Below are 16,876 nucleotides of genomic sequence, written 5' to 3' on the forward strand. Positions count from 1 at the left end.
GCACAATTCTGTGGCCCAAATGATTCACTGGAACTTATGTCATAAGTACCACCTGCCAGCAGTAAAGAATTGGTGGAATCATAAACCTGCAAAGGTAGTGGAAAATGAACACGCAAAAATACTGTGGGACTTTCGAATCCAGACTGACAAAGTTTTGGAACAGACATCACAATTGTGGAAAAGAAAAAAAAAATGGATTATTGATGTAGCCATACTAGGTGATAGTCGCATTGAGGAAAAACAACAGGAAAAACTCAGCCATTATCAGGACCTCAAAATCGAACTGTAAAGGCTCTGGCATAAACCAGGACAGGTGGTCCCAGTGGTCATCGGCACACTGGGTGCCGTGCCAAAAGATCTCGGCTGGCATTTTGAAACAATAAACATTAACAAAATCACAATATGTCAACTGCAAAAGGCCACCTTCCTTGGATCTGCAGGTATCATTCGAAAACACATCACACAGTCCTAGACGCTTGGGAAGTATTCAACTTGTGATTTTGTGATATGAAATCCAGCATATAGATATCGTTTGCTATGACATACTGTGTTTTTGTGTCAGTAAAATAATAATAATAATAACAACAACAACAACAACAACAACAACTTAATTTTTGTACCCCGTCACCATCTCCCTGAAGGGACTTGGGGTGGCTTTACATGTAGGATAAATGTCCATAAAAAACATGAAAAAAATCCTTAAACTAAAACACATTAAAATGGTAGCATCATAAAATACACACACTAAACATAACAAAATAAAACAGATTGCAATGGAGCTGCTATCAGATCACATTCAACATATACCAATAACAGGATTTCTAGGACCTGGCCAAGCTATATAAGGGCTGGGCAGGGATAGTGCAAATAGCAAACCAAATGGCAAACCATAGGATCAGGACAGCAGGTGAAGTGCCAAACATCTAGTGACCTAGGGACAGGTCATATATGGCTAGGGACTAATTGTTCTCAAAAGCTAGCTGGAACATCCAGGTTTTCAAATCCTTATGGAAGGAGGACAGTGTGAGGGCTTGCCTAGTCTTCCTGGGAATGGGTGCTCCAAAGACGAGTACTGTTGGCCATTCCGTGGTAAAACATTGCATATTTGTCAATGCAAGGGCAAAGATTAGGGTCATTAGTGGTCCATCTCCTAGCAGTTGCCACATCTGCCTCAATTGGGCAAAGAGTGCCATTGAGTTTAACAATGATGATGGTATTTTCTCTACAGGCCTCTGAATTGGTTGGCTTGAAACTGACCTTGAGCAACTGCATTAGGATAGTACCCAAACTATCAAAGGAACATTTGGAAGTTCTGTAAAACTTACTCTTCACAAACCAAGAAGTTGTTCCTGATTAATTTAATTATATTAGAAGTCAGCAAATGTAAGTGATAGATCTGGCTAATCTTTAACCCTTATTTAGGCATTCTTCTAGGAAACATCAAGGCTATAGAATACAGATTGAACAGCCCTTATCTGGAATTTTGAAATCCGAAATGCCCCAAAATCAAAACTGGTCCACACAATTGGCTAAGATAGTGACACATTTTCTTTCTGATGCTTTAGTGTATACCAACTTTGTTTCGTATATAAAATTACCTTCAGGCTATGTGTATAAGGCGTATATGAAACATATATGAATCTCGTTTAGTTGGGACCCATCTCCAAGATATTGTGTTATGTACTATGTGGCTATGTCCACCTTTTTAACATACCACTCTTTTGTTTCCACTTTTTTTCCATAGCTTCCCACAAATATGCAAGTTTGGCTCTTTCTTTAGCACAACAGTTCCCTCTGGTGTCACAGACTGAAAAAGCATAAGAGAAAGAATCCCATTGTCCGACAAATCATATGCAGAATTGAGATGTATCTTTGTCTGATCTTTTCCAAGCATTCCTTTTTCTAAGGCAACAAATTCCAATAACAAATAGTACTAGAAGGTAGTAGGTGTTGCTTCCTCATCATCACATATATTCTTACATTTCTTTTCACCACTTTCATAGGTCTCCCTTTTTTGTTGATTTATTGCATCTCAGAGTCAGAATTTCTTAATTAGTGTCCTTACATTTCTTGATGTATGTCACTGTTGGATATTCAAGCCAGCTAAAATTAATCATCCTTTGAGAAGAGGAGATGCAGATTTCCTTATTCCAATTTTACAAAGCAAGGGATTGTGAAAGGTACCAATGCTTTTGGGGTACATCTGCCATTGAACAGCTGCCTTTTCTACAGGGCCACTATTAGAACATCCTAAATATTTTAATTTTGGCCTATTTTATCTCATATGCTCTTGCCCCCTCACACAGACTTGGAACATAAAATGAGTTGACTTATGAGAGGAATGTTTTCTTTCCTTTTTCCTTTTAAGTGGATTTCTGCTGGTACAATCCTTTGTGAGAGCAACGTTGTATTCAGGTGAACTGCTCTTGGTTCCTGGTCCTACGTTTGTGTATTCAAGTTTCCAAGTTTTTTCCTGGTTCTGGTTTAATGTGTGGCATAGGTCGCCTGCCTTGGATTCATGCTGCCATGTTTATGAATATATCTGAGGATTGGTTCTTGAGACTATATTTGAAAGGATTTTGGAATCTTGGCTGTCTTGGAAATAACTGAACATTGATTCTCCTTTTCAGATTTGCTTATTTTTATATACTCTTCTCTTAATAAACTTTTATTTACTGGATTACCTAGACAGAGTGTGGTTTGTGGTGAAAAGGTGTTTCAGGGTTGTAGTGCAACACTGAGAGCAGCACCAGGCACAATAAATGCTCCTCACAGAGCTAGATGGTCCAAATGCTTGGCTTTGAGGCCCCGTCTACAGTACCATATAAAACTCAATTTATCTGCTTTGAACTGGATTATATGACAGTATAGACTCATATAATTCAGTTCAAAGAAGATAATCAGGAATATATGGCAGTGTAAATCCAGCCTGAGAGGGGAAGAAACAGGCATTTGGACCCTAGATGGCTCTACAGAACCACATGTGGGCTGTTTCTCTGCAACAGAACTGCCACAGTGATCCACCTAAATCTCCAGAGATATCTAGTGCTGGGATGAGGGGAGTCAGATGTTTCCCACCTACAATATTTGCCATAGCCGACACACCCAGGGAAGGCATTACATCCTTCGTCACCCAGGGAAGGCATTACATCCTGCCTAAGAAAAGGATTAGCATCTTTTGCATTGGGGGATGGGAACGTCATTAAGAGCTTGTTTGGATGGAAAAGCAAGGTGAATATATTAAAGTAGTGAAGGAATGGATAGAAGTGTTCAATTACATCCAAGTCCAAATCCCTTATCATCACTTTCTCTGCATATGTCCCCAGCAGAAATATTATTATCACTTGTGCGCTTACTATTATGTGTGGGTTGTTCAGCTCATATTACTTTCAGATGTACGTGAATAGATATGTCACAAATCTATTAATTCCCTTCCCATTCTGGCATCACCATCTACAAGCCTAATTTCTCTCCACCTGTGCATGCCCATGTGTTTACATACATGCACCAGGCATCTTTGGAACTAAATACCATTCAATTATTATGTTAGTCTCCAAAGAATTTGTTACTTGTTTTTTTTTCTTTGCTATAATATATTAGTACAAGTAATCTCTGAAGTTTTTTTTTTAAAGGAATCAGTAGTAGCATAGGCTGATCAGCTTATCAAGGGGCACAGCGCAAGGGCAGCCCTAATTGTTGGAGGGAGGGGAAAACACACACAAGTTTGCATACATACTCATGGGGTGGGGAGAGGCAGGGACAGAGAAATCTTAGTGTTTTATAGAAAATGCCACTATGTTGATCATGGAGGGTGTGAATCTGTAGACTCCTTTCCTCACACACCAAAAAGGCTGCTTCCATGATACCACTAAAAGAATAGAAACAGCTACTAGCTCAGCTATTTCTAAGTCGCTTCACCTTTTACAGTCTGACCCTGTTCCCCTTACTTTTGAGTTACTGGAGAGGTGGTAACTATTGCTTCCCACCCTCCAAGTCAGCACCAACTGGGATTGCCACTTCTATGCCACAATTAAGTCTTTCTATTCAGAAGAGTTGAGACATACTCTGTGGTTAGACCAGTGGTTCTTAACCTGTGGGCCGCAGACCACCAGTGGGCTGTAAGGATGAAAATCTGGTCTGTGAGCCTTTTTACTCTTTATTTTATTTTATTTATTTTGGTTCCACTCCTTTCGCACCACCTGTCACTCCTTCCCTGTCGCTGACAATGGCATATGCTCTGTATCAAAAACTAGAGCTGATGTGGTCTATCCAATGCAATTTTCTGAATCAGCACCCCAAACCGAATCTAAAGTTGACCAAAAACTGATTCGTAACCCTTTTGGTACTAATGTTGGAAAGTGGTCCCTGGTCAAAGTGGTTCTAGTCAAGTGGTTCCTGGTCAAAGTGGTCCCTGGTCATAGTAGTCCCTGATTAAGTGGTCCCTGGTCAAAGTTGTCCCTGATCAAGTGGTCCCTGGTCAAAAAGGGGTTAGGAACCATTGGATTAGAGCTACCGGATATTAGTTTTTTCAGGGACCCGCACGCAGACCACATCCTGCAGGCCGTACACTCCTGCATCCTGCTGGTGAAGTGTGCCAAGTACAGTTGCACATCCTCCCCTTCCTAGACAGTGTCCTGGGGCTGACTGCCACTCCTCAGAGCCATGGAGAAGCAAGGGAGGACAAAAGCAACTAGACGCCCAACTGGCTCCATTCCTGTAACCAGCATCAGGAATAATACACCACCTTCCTGGATCTCTGGGGGATTCATAGGATACACAAGAGCAGTGTTACCAGCTGTTAGGAATTGTGGGAGCCGAAGTCCAAAACTCTGCTCTGGAGCATGCCGATTCCTTTCTAGAACTGGCTACAGGAATAGAGCCCACTGACCCCAAACCTCCACTAGCCAGTGAATGACTGTGAGAAGGAGTGTCTTTCCTGTAGACAGGTAGGCAACTCAAGTGGGATGTTGTAGCAGATGGAGGTGCTGAATTGCCATGACAAAAAAGCACATACACAGGATGCCAGGCAGACACATATTACTATAAAAGATAAGTATATGGCTGAAAATCATTTATAGAAAACAGCTGCTGTTCAAGATGGGTTCTGTTGAAAGTTTTGGGGTAGAGATTCTAAGGGATAAACATAGTTTTGGGGCATTAATTTCACACATGCCTTTGTTTTAAATTCAAATAGATTTCTTTTGTGTCCCACCTGTTTTGTAAAAGAGTAGTAACACCTTTATGTATGCATAAGCTTCCAAGTGTTCTAATAAAGACAAAACAAGATGCAGCTGCTATTTTTTATTGTGTCATTTATCTAAAGTATTTTTATCAAGCAAAATAATCTTACAGTATAACATTACCAGGGGAAACAGATAAAGAGTGATCACAAGAAGCAGTGTATAAGGTAAATGTAAACAGTAAATATCATCTTGTCTTGTTCAAAGCTCTGGTTAGACAACTTAATTTATAACACAGGATATATACATTCTCTTTCAAGATTGATCTGTCTCTTCTGAAGAAACTGTTGTAGGTATGTTATCAAGAGCCCCAGCTTCTGCAAAAACAAATTGAAAAAGTATGTGTATACATCCACAAACACATGGGGGGGGGGGACACAACACAGTAGCTGAGCAATAAAAGCAGGAACAGGCAAAGCATTTCAAAATAATGTATATAATGACAACAATAGCAGTATTTTTATACTAATTTATATACAAAGTCAAATATTCTTTCCCTCATATTTTTCCTCAGAAAATGAAGAAAAAACACATATTTTTTGTGTAGCTGACTTGCAAATAGACATGGTTATAGACATTGCTCAAGGCTTAAATGATAAGAACCTAGAAGAGTTCGTGTTTTACACTATAACATCCCACAGACAGTTGTTTTTTCTTGTTCCCAATAGGCTTCATCTGGGTACAAATTCACCTCTGTAATATAGTGGCCCTTGGCTTAGGTAGGAGCCCTGTTCATAGTCGTACTCTAACTATTAATTGATCATAGTAAAGGTAAAGGTTTCCCCATACATTAAGTCTAATCATGTCCAACTCGGGGGGGGGGGGTGTGGTGGTGGTGCTCATCTCCATTTCTAAGCTGAAGAGCCAGCATTGTCCATAGGCACGTCCAAGATCATGTAGCTGGCATGACTAAATGGAGTACCATCACCTTCCTGCGGAAGCGGTAACTATTAATTTACTCATATTTGCACGTTTTCAAACTGCTAGGTTGGCAGAAGCTGTGCCTAACGGTGGGATCTCACCTTGTTCCCTTATTTCTAACCGCCAACCTTTCTGTCAGCAAGATCAGCAGCTCAGCAGTTTGACCTGCTGCACCACCATATTGTATACTGCACCATAATATGCAGGTATAGCTGTGTGCAAAGGTCCCTCACTGAAATTAATTGCAGGTATTCTCTTGTGTAAACTACACTACACAATTGTTCCCCATTATACTATTTCTTCCTTCCATCTCTCCAGATGAGACCTTCAACTAAAAGTTGAAGTATGCCTGTTCAATATGCCAGACAGACTGCTATGTCCTCTTACAGGATCCAGGGCCATAGCCAGAAAAAAATTCGAGGAGGGGGGGTTTGAAAATTTCAGGGGGGGAGTTGAAACCTGCCTCCTAGCTCATGCTGAAGCCAAGAGCACAGCAGGGGGCAGAGCAGCCTTCAATAGCCTGCAGCTCCGTCCCTGTCAACCACCTCCACCAAGTCTGGCCTCCTTCATTAGAGCATTCAACACAACACCCCCCAACTTGGTTGCTTCGATACATCGGCTATTGCTGCAAGTAATGACAGTGTGAATAAATGGTCAATATTTGTCTGAGATAGGGCTTGCAGTTCTGGAGGGACTCTTAATTTTTTGCGTCTCATAGACTTAGCATGGGGATTTGGTTAACCAGTTAAAATTCATGAGTAAACCAGGTTTATTTTTTTTAACCTGAAAAATGGGGGGGGGGGGGGTTGAACCCCTAACCCCCCCCCCCTCACTACAGTCCTGACAGGATCCATGCTTCTCTTCCATGACTCTATATATATTTCAATCAATCCATATTGGATTGTTTTCTCCCCTTCTTTGTAGCTCCTTCCCCGTGGAGTGGTTTAAAGAAGGTATGAATGATAGTGCAGGTAACTAAGAAAACTAGACAATTCAAATGAAAAAGAGACATCAGCTTACCTTTAAGATGTAAGTAGGTCAAAAATTCAATAATTGTGTGCATAATATTGGCATCTGTTAGTGGTCTTCCAAAAAACCCTGAAAAAAAGTCATACAGAATTACTAGATTTTGGTTACAATGGGAAAATTAGGAGCAAGGAGGAAGATCCTACAATTATAGCATATGTCAATATTCCAGAGACATGTGCCTATTGCTGTAACAAACAGTTTAAGACAGTAAATAAAATAATTTTAAAACCATTTTAAAGCACAACAGAGACAGACAGAAACAAAATCAAAAGTACAACAAGCCCTTTTAGGAGCCCCTTTCTCAAAAACTGTTAAAAAGCTCAAAAGCCCATCTGAACAAGAGATTTGGTATTGTACCTGATCCATGCAGCTATGTTCTTTGGTTTTGCTCTAGGCCAGTGGTTCTCAACCTGGGGTCCCCAGATGTTTTTGGCCTACAACTCCCAGAAATCCCAGCCAGTTTACCAGCTGTTAGGATTTCTGGGAGTTGTAGGCCAAAAACATCAGGGGACCCCAGGTTGAGAACCACTTCTCTAGGCCAAGGAACTGTGCTTTGAGAAGGAAAGGACGACTTTAAGAAGACAATCCAGGGGAGCTTCCACAAATGCATCGATGTACACACTAGAAGTGACCATCTGAGTAAACTCCTCACTTAGCTAGCTTCATTGTGGAATGCCGATAAGATTTTACATGAGCAAAATTTAATGATTGAATTAAGGTGATATGACAAGCTTGAAAAAAGCTTGCTGGACTATAATTAAAAGTTGCTAATGAGAACTGAAATGGTAAACTGTGATAAGAACTGTGGCATAGATAAGATAAATGTTTACATCTGTCAACATTTGCTGAAACCAGATTAACTCTTAAGGAAATGATCTCTGTTTACATTAGTCAAAGACAATGCTCTTTCAAGTCAAACCATGGTTCGTTACCTGAAGATCAACATCCATGTCAGCAAGTGAAGACTCAAGATAATTTCAAACAGGACAATTATTTACTACATCAGCAGAATATTCTTATAAAAGACTCAGTCTAATAATTCTCAAGTGTGACAGACCAGAGGAGTCTGGCTCACCCGCTGTTCTCTGCTCCATTGGGAAGGAGAGAGATAGTGTACCATACAGAGTGTCAGTGTTGGGGTTCAGCCTGAGTTTGAACTTGAACCTGATTCTCTGTTTGTTCCTCTTGATGCTAATGAAAGTATATTTACTGATGCTAGTGGAAATGTACCTTTTGATGCCAATGCTCCTGAAATTAGTGAGGAAGAAACTGCTGTAGGTTTGGAAAATGCCAATGTTCCTGAAATTAGTGAGGAAGGAACTTCTGTAGATTTGGAAAATGAAAGTACCAGTGTTCCTGAGAACGTTTCAGAATTGATGAAGACCTTGGCAGTTCTCCCGGTTCCCTGGCCATAGTTTGGGAAGATTTCTAGGATATCAAGTACGGTTAGTGGATTGCTAACAGATTCCAGTATTTTCCCAGTGAGGCTTTTGGTTTTGCTTTGTCCATTTAAATTCATGTTTGCTGATTTTGCTGTGGCTTTTGACTTGCATTTTTCCTTTATTTTGTAACCATTTTTCTTCAATAAAAAAGGATTGTTTTTCACAGCCAAGTGTGGTGGATAGTTATCTTAGGGCCTCGTTCCCTGCTCTGGATTGCAACAGTCAGATCTGCTGTGGGAAAGCAGGATTCTGTACACACTGAAAATTGCAATCAAAATAACCTGGTTTAAAGTATTCATGACATCTTTGGAGAATTTGGAGGAGAGACTCTCTTTAGAAACTATACAGGTGTTTCATGAGCAGCTTTTCAAATCTCTCACACTAAAAGGAGACAATTTCCTTACCTGCTTTTATATTTTCTTCGGGCGGTATGTCACGTTTTCCAGCTAAACCATGCTTGTCATTAAAAACTCTGTCTATTGCATCTATTGATAAAAGGAGAGAGAGGAGATTTCTTACCCTAGAATATGTTGAGACCGATACATGTCGCCACACCAAGTAAAAAGGGTTTTTGTTTTTAGCAAGAACATTATGGACGCTTGTGATGAAATGATGCACAATGACCGCACCAACAACCACAAGTAAAGCATTTCACTGAAACTCTCACACCACCTTTAAACCAATACACCTGACTGATATACAACTACACCAGCACCAGCACAAAGTCACATTGTATGATATCAACACCTGCTGTTTTGATGGTTCCTGGCCACTGGCTCAGTCAAATGAGAGAACTGAGCCATTTGCACTGAATTACATAAAGGCATCGCCTGTACAATATCTTGTTTGTCCATTCCTAAAAGATTATGGGGTTTAAGGGGGTTCATATTTTACTACTATGCATAAATGCACATTCCTGGGCCCATTGTGTCCAATTCAGGAAATGGTGTAGTGCTGTTGAATTTAAGGAGCATATTGCCGGATAGTTTGCTTTGACAGCAAACTAAGTTAGTTTACACGAATAACCTATGAAAGCCATCTTACATTCCCCAGGTGGCTCTTCTTTCCCCCTTGTACTGGGCATTTCCTTGAGGAGCTGTTCAATACGACCTGAAATAGATGATGGCTATTATCCAACCTTAGAGAAAACGGAATTTGATAAGTAGATCTCCTTCGCATGGTTTGGATATTTGACCGTACACCCAGTCTCTTCTGTCACGGTCCACTCAAAGCTATACATGCAGAACACTTAAAATATTCAAAATAGATGGATTTGGATGTTTAGTTCTTAATAATTTTTTTGCTTTGATTTTATAAGCAAGGACTTCTCCCATTTTGGCCCCTAAAATTATTGCTATGGTATACGATTGCCATAACTAAAATACTGAATAGCTATTCTGAATATAACATGAATAAAAAGCAACAAAGGAACATATGTGAGGTTTAATTTTCTGAATTTTATTTAAACAAGTACAGTTATTTGTAAGTAAAATTGACACGCTTTCTTCTTTCTCCTATGTTGGAAGTTCAGCTGCAATTTAAAAGTATATGTGTGTGTGATGCTCTATGGATTTGGTCAACTCCTTCCAGAACTTGTTGGAATTTAAACCACAAGAAGCCCTTTTCAGGGAGATTGTATTTCCAATTGATTATTAAAAATTAAGATAAACCAGCACTCAAGAGAATGAACTGTCCCCTGGTGGAAAACAGGGCAGCAACGTTGTTGGGAAATGTTCCCCAGATACTCAGGAAACGATAAGTGAGTGAATGGTTTCAACCTCAGAGAAACATGCTATCACGATAACACTTTTAGTCTTGGATTTATCCAAGTAGGGTTTTCACACCTAAATTTTGCCTCCTCTCCAGCTTGGTTTGGTTTTTCTCTTGACGAATTTTAAATGGCTGGGTCATGGATGGTACTGTATATACTCGAGTATAAGTCAATCCCAATATAAGTTGAGGCACCTAATTTTACCATAAAGACCTGGGGAAACTTATTGACTTGAGTATAAGCCAAGGGAGGGAAAGGCAGCAGCTACTGGTAAATTGCAAAAATAAATGGGAAGGGGTGGTTAAAAAGTGGGAAAATGAGGTGGAAAGGGGGTAGCTGGAAAACTAGGACAGATTGGAGTAGGAAGGGGGCAACTGGGGAAGGGGAAACAACTGAGGTGTGAAGGGGGGGGGGTGGAAACTGGGAATAGTTGGGATGGAAAGGGGGGTGGAAAGATGCCAGTCTAGAGAAAGGGTGGGCTGGAAAGGTGGAAAGACTGGAGTAGGAAGGGGGCAAGTAGAGAAGTGGGAAAGACTGGGGTGAGAAAGAAGGGCTGGGAAAGTGGGAAACTGCTGTGGGAAAGGGGACAAGACTGGAATGGGAAAGAGAGGCTGGAACCTGGGAAAGGCTGGGATGGAAAGCGACCTGGAAAATTGGGAGAGAGGGTCTGGGGATAGTAAAGACTGGGGTAGGGAGGGGGAAACTAGAAAAGGGGAAGACTAGGGTGGGAAAGGGGTGCTGGAAAAGTGGGTAAAAACTACGGTGGGAAGGGAGGAAGTGTAAAGGACTGGGGAGAGGAAGGTGCGCAGCCTCTCCTCCCCTCTTGGCACAGCAAACCAGCTGGGTTGCTGTGCCGAGAGGAGAGGAAGGTGCAAGGGAGAGCAAGAGAAGGAGTGTAAGCTCTCCTCTTCTCTCACCAGCTGAGTTGCTGTGCAGTGAGGTGAGAGTTCTGAGGAAGGTGTGGGGCTGAAAGAAGGGCTTCTTTCAGCCCCATGCCTTCCCGCCAGGACCCTTGCTCAAGTATACGCTATGGGGGCTTTTTCAGCCTTAAAAAAGGGCTGAAAAATGAGGCTTATACTTGAGTATATACAGTAACTGTTTTTTCCCTCATAGTTAAGCACACATGCCTATATAAAACATATTATGCAAGAGATTGTTTAGCAAAAGTCCCATATTAGTGCTTTCAGTGAAACTCAGCAATAAACCACCTCTGACTCTGTTTACAGCCATGTTATTATTTTTATGATGCTGCTGTTGTGTTTGTGTTATGTTTTTATTTATTTATTTCAATGCTGTTGTTTTTACTTATGATTTGGGCTTGTCCCCATGTAAGCGCCCCGAGTCCCCTTGGGGAGATGGTGGCAGGGTATAAAAATAAAATTATTATTATTATTATTATTAGTAGTAGTAGTAGTAGTAATAGTAGAAGTAGTAGTATTAGTAGTAGTATTAGTATTATTAGTATTCTGTAGTGTTGTAGAAGATGGTCTTATGGATGTCTCCCTCTTTAGATAGTCATGTGTTTTTTTCACAAACTGCAAAATATGGCAAACACAATCCTATTGTATTTCGGGGCCTTCAAACCAAAAGAGACTGTGGCCTCAAAATCTGGTCTTGATAGCACTATTAACACCTGAAATAGGTATATTCTAAATCACACAATTCATACTATTCAATAGCAGAAAACAAAGCAAATGAGAACAGAAGCAGATTAGCTCTGAAGCAGAAAAAAAACCCCCTCGTTTTCAAACATTATATTCCTTCTGTATATGAAATGTAATGAATGGTTCCAGGAAAGCTGATAAGCATGTCTAGAGAGATATCAGTACGTATGTTTAATGTATCTGGGTATGGTGTTGCTTTGGAGCTGAAAAATGAGCTTTCAGATGAAATTGGTTTACTCTCAGAATTCAAGTGTGGTAATAGAATAATTGTTCTTTCAGAGTACTCCACTGTAAGTAGGTTAAAATAAAAATGAGAGACCAGTAACAGAGTGATTTAGTATTTACTCTCTTCCACAGTTGACAACGAGAGTTAGTATGAGATATTATAAATACCATTATGCACTTCTAGAGCACTCCAGCTCATATCAAAGAGCTCTGGAAACACTCTGTTATTTCAGATTATATTCAATAATATAAAACACATGAACTCACGTGGGCCAAGGAGATAGCCAGCACTATTCATAGTCCATCCTCTTTTCTCTTTAGCCTTATAAAGGGAACATGGTGAACAATTATTATTGTATTTGCTACATAATTTTACTTTTAAAAGATAAAAGCAGCAGCTAAGGAAATGAAATAATGTCATAATATGCATATATAAAGTTCTGGTTTTATGTGTCATTTATTAACTGTCCCTATTTCTAATCCTATGCACAAACCCCCACAATCAGGACAGGCATTTATCGTGTTCAGTGTATTGCTGAAGGCTTTCGTGACCAGAATCACTGGATTGCTGTGAGTTTTCCGGGCTGAATGGCCATGTTCCAGAAGCATTCTCTCCTGATGTTTCACCCACATCTATGGCAGGCATCCTCAGAGGTTGTGAGGTCTGTTGGAAACTAGGCAAGATTTATATATCTGTGGAATGTCTAGGGTGGGGGAAAGAACTCTTGTCTGCTTGAGGCAAGTGTGAATGTTGCAATTGGCCACCTTGATTTAATTTAGGTTTAGGTTTAATTTGATGTTAGGTTATATTTTTTTCATATGTGGGTTTTTTTTCCTGGGACTTTATGTTGCCATTTGTTTGTTTTATGGAGGCATTGAATGTTTGCCGTTGTATGTTGGAAGCCGCCCTGAGTTCCACTGGGGAGATAGGGTGGGATACAAATAAATTATTGTTGTTGTTATTGTTGTTGTTATTGATTAGCATTGATTAGCATTGGTCTTGCAGCTTCAATGTCTGGTTAGTTGCTGCCTGGGGGAATTCTTTGTTGGGAGGTGTTAGCTGGCCCTGATTGATTTTTGTCTGGAATTCCCCTGCTTTTGGGGTGTTGCTCTTTATTTATTAATAGTAATAATATTAACAATATCAGAAAGAGAGAACTAGATAGAAATTGCCACAAACTACCATGGAGCCTCTAAGTATGTACTCATTTGATTTTCATGTCAGAAATTCATCTATAATTTGAAATGATTTTATTTTTATAAGAACTTGATCATAACTTTGTTTAGTGCCTTCTGTACTATTTCTTTTATCCTGAATGTTCTGTTCTGTACTTGTTTTTGGGCCCTTTGTCAAAGCTATTGTCTAGCATATTGATGTCTTGGTATTAGAAAAAAGAAATACTGTACACTTGCCTCAAACTTGCCTCAAACAGACAAGACATTTGCCTCAAGCAGACAAGAGTTCTTTCTCCCACCCTGGACATTCCACAGATAGATAGATAGATAGATAGATAGATAGATAGATAGACAGATAGAGCCTAGTTTGCAACAGACCTCACAACATATTGTTGAAGGCTTTCATGGCTGGAATCACTGGGTTGTTGTGAGTTTTCCGGGCTGTATGGCCATGTTCCAGAAGCATTCTCTCCTGACATTTCGCTGCATCTATGGTAGGCACCCTCAGAGATTGTGAGGTTTAAGCTATTCAGAAGTGACATTGTTTAAGCTATTCAGAAGTGACTCTCTTGATTTCAATTGGATTGAAATCCCATTACTGTATTTCTAAAAACAAAGTGTGTTTAAAAATCAGGACTGGCCCCAACTTTCAATTACAACCTCTGAGGATGCCTGCCATAGATGTGGTTGAAATGTCAGGAAAGAATGCTTCCAAAACATGGTCATACAGCCCAGAAAGCTCACAGCAACCCAGACCTCACAACCTTTGAGGATGCCTGCCATAGATGTGGATGAAACGTCAGGAGAGAATGCTTCTGGAACATGGCCATACAGCCTGGAAAACTCATCGCAGCCCAATAATACAGTATTTCTTCAATTGTAGGATGTCACTGACTGTAAGGCGCACCCTAATTCCAGTAGCACCTTCACTTGCAATTCTAAGATGCATCTCATTTTTAGATTTTTAGATATAGAGGAGGAAATTGTGTCTTAGAATGGAAGAAAATTATAACAACCACCACAACAACATAAAACCAAACACCCATCCTATCAAATCAGGTGCTATATGCTTTATTTTATTTAGGTAAAGGTTTTCCCCTGACATTAAGTCCAGTCGTGCCCGACTCTGGGGGTTGGTGCTCATCTCCATTTCAAAGCCGAAGAGCCGGCATTGTCTGTAGACACCTCCAAAGTCATGTGGCCGGCATGACTGCAAGGAGTGCCATTACCTTCCCCCCGGAGCGGTACCTATTGATCTACTCACATTTGCAATTTTTTAAACTGCTAGGTTGGCAGAAGCTGGAGCTGACAGCGGAAGCTCATGCCACTCCCCAGATTCGAACCTGTGACCTTTTGGTCAACAAGTTTAGCAGCTCAGTGGTTTAACCCACTGAGCCACCGGGGGCTCCCTTATTTTATTTATTTCATATCAAAAGCATTGCATAAAGTAGTATAAAACCGATAAAAATAGAAGGAGCACAAGCAGCTAAATATCTTTGGACCAAAAATGGGCAAAAAAACCCGAATTGTCTATAGCCTCCAATAATTCTTCCCCTGTACATAGAATCCTAGAGTTGGAAGAGACCTCATGGGTCATCCAGTCCAACCCCCTGCCAAGAAGCAGGAAAATTGCATTCAAAGCACCCCTGACAGATGGCCATCCAGCCTGTATTTAAAAGCCTCCAAAGGAGATTCCATCTGAACATTAGGAAGAACTTCCTGACTGTGAGAGCCATTTAGCAGTGGAACTCTCTGCCCCGGAGTGTGGTGGAGGCTCCTTCTTTGGAAACTTTTAAACAGAGGCTGGATGGCCATCTGTCAGGTGTGCTTTGAATGCAATATTCCTTCTTCTTGGCAGGGGGTTGGACTGAATGGCCCAGGAGGTCTCTTCCAACTCTGTGATTCTATGATTCTAAGGAGCTTCCACCACACTCAGGGGCAGAGAGTTCCACTGCTGAACAGCTCTCACAGTCAGGAAGTTCTTCCTGATGTTCAGATAGGGCAGGACATTGTGGACAAGCATACAGGCGCGGAGATGTCTGTTCTGCTCCACGGTCGCACAAGGTGGAGGATTCTAGGTGCTGATTCAGGTGGGGGGGGGGGGGGAGAGAGAAGCAAACACCAGATTTGGAAAGGAGTACTTACAGATAAGACCAGCCCGAAAGTCTCCGAGAGGGCAAAGCAAAAGATTAAGGAGATAAACAGGAGGCTACTCCACCTCTGCATCTGAAAGGAGATCAAAATACAGTTAATGCACAGTGCCAGCTGGTTTTAGGAGAGGGTAGAGATTAAGGCAGGTGTATGGCCAAACTTGGGTCCTCCAGGTGTTTTGGACTCCAACTCCCAGAATCCCTAACAGCCTCAGGCCCCTTCCTTTTCCCCCTCAGCCGCTTAAGCGGCTGAGGGGGAAAAGGAAAGGGCCTGAGGCTGTTAGGGATTCTGGGAGTTGGAGTCCAAAACACCTGGAGGACCCAAGTTTGCCCATATGCCTGCATGAGAGTATTTCTTTTCCCCTCGCCGCCTGTGAATGCAAAGAGAGAGGAAAAGGCTGCACCTTGGAGAGCGAAGTCTGGGCTCCTCTGAGGCTGGACTCTGAGTCGAAAGAGAGAGCGATAGATAGATGGGGCGGTCTCTTCAGCGGGTCTCTCTCTGCCTCTCTCTCTCTCTGTGTGTTCACTGCATGCCTTTCAGGGCGGAGAAGTGGTATTTATGGAGCCCGGGCTGGCCTCTCCTTCCCTCCAAGGGGCGAGAGCCGCCCACGGCCTCCCAGTGGCCCAGGCAGGGCATTAGGAAGGGCAAACACACACACACACACACACACATGAAAGGAAAAGGACCGCGATTCAATTAGCGGCAGGCAAGATGTGGGCTGCAGATGGAGCAATTACCTTTCATTACGCGGGGAGGGGGGGGGGGGAGAGAGAGAGACTCCCGCCTTCCTCCTTTCCTTCTCAACTTCAGGACTTCTTCTTTGTTGTTGTTGTTGTTGTTGTTGTTGTTTTGAGAAGGAGGGAGGCACCTAGGCTTCCCTAGACTAGGCATTTTCGTCCCCTTTTTCAAACTCTTATGGTACTCCTTCGACTTCTCGCCGGCAATTTACTTTTAACAGCCTCTGAGGATGCCCACCATAGATGCAGGCAAAACGTCAGGAGAGAATGCTTCTGGAGCATGGCCCTGCAGCCCAGAATGTCAAGGCATTTTATGGTACTCCTTCGACTTCTTACTTTTCACAACCTCTGAGGATGCCCGGCATAGATGCAGGCAAAGCTTCAGGAGGGAATGCTTCTGAAGCATGGCCCTACAGCACGAAAAACACACACCAACCCAGGGCCCTTCCACACAGCCCTATATCTCAGAATGTCAAGGCCTCTCCTTATTCTGGCTCTCATGGTACTCCTTCAACCTCTT

The 16,876-nt window shown here is 41.6% G+C and overlaps 1 protein-coding gene across 2 annotated transcripts; it reads right to left on the reverse strand.

Annotated features, from left to right (window-relative positions):
• Window positions 1-5,293: 5,293 nt before the first annotated feature.
• Window positions 5,294-16,238, reverse strand: GAL (galanin and GMAP prepropeptide). 2 transcript variants are annotated; one of them, XM_060754931.2, is made up of 7 exons: window positions 16,023-16,238; window positions 15,614-15,694; window positions 12,560-12,614; window positions 9,677-9,742; window positions 9,037-9,117; window positions 7,182-7,259; window positions 5,294-5,557 (listed from the first exon to the last, which is right to left on the reverse strand). In XM_060754931.2, the coding sequence occupies exons 2-7, from the start codon at window positions 15,692-15,694 to the stop codon at window positions 5,496-5,498; spliced, it is 423 nt and encodes a 140-aa protein (XP_060610914.1). In that variant the 5' UTR covers window positions 16,023-16,238; the 3' UTR covers window positions 5,294-5,495. The 2 variants fall into 2 exon arrangements, with proteins under 2 accessions (XP_060610914.1, XP_060610915.1); XM_060754932.2 differs by lacking the exon at window positions 9,677-9,742.
• Window positions 16,239-16,876: the final 638 nt, after the last annotated feature.

Source organism: Anolis sagrei, chromosome 1 (genome assembly GCF_037176765.1).
Source record: "Anolis sagrei isolate rAnoSag1 chromosome 1, rAnoSag1.mat, whole genome shotgun sequence".
NCBI classification, from domain to species: Eukaryota; Metazoa; Chordata; class Lepidosauria; order Squamata; family Dactyloidae; genus Anolis; species Anolis sagrei.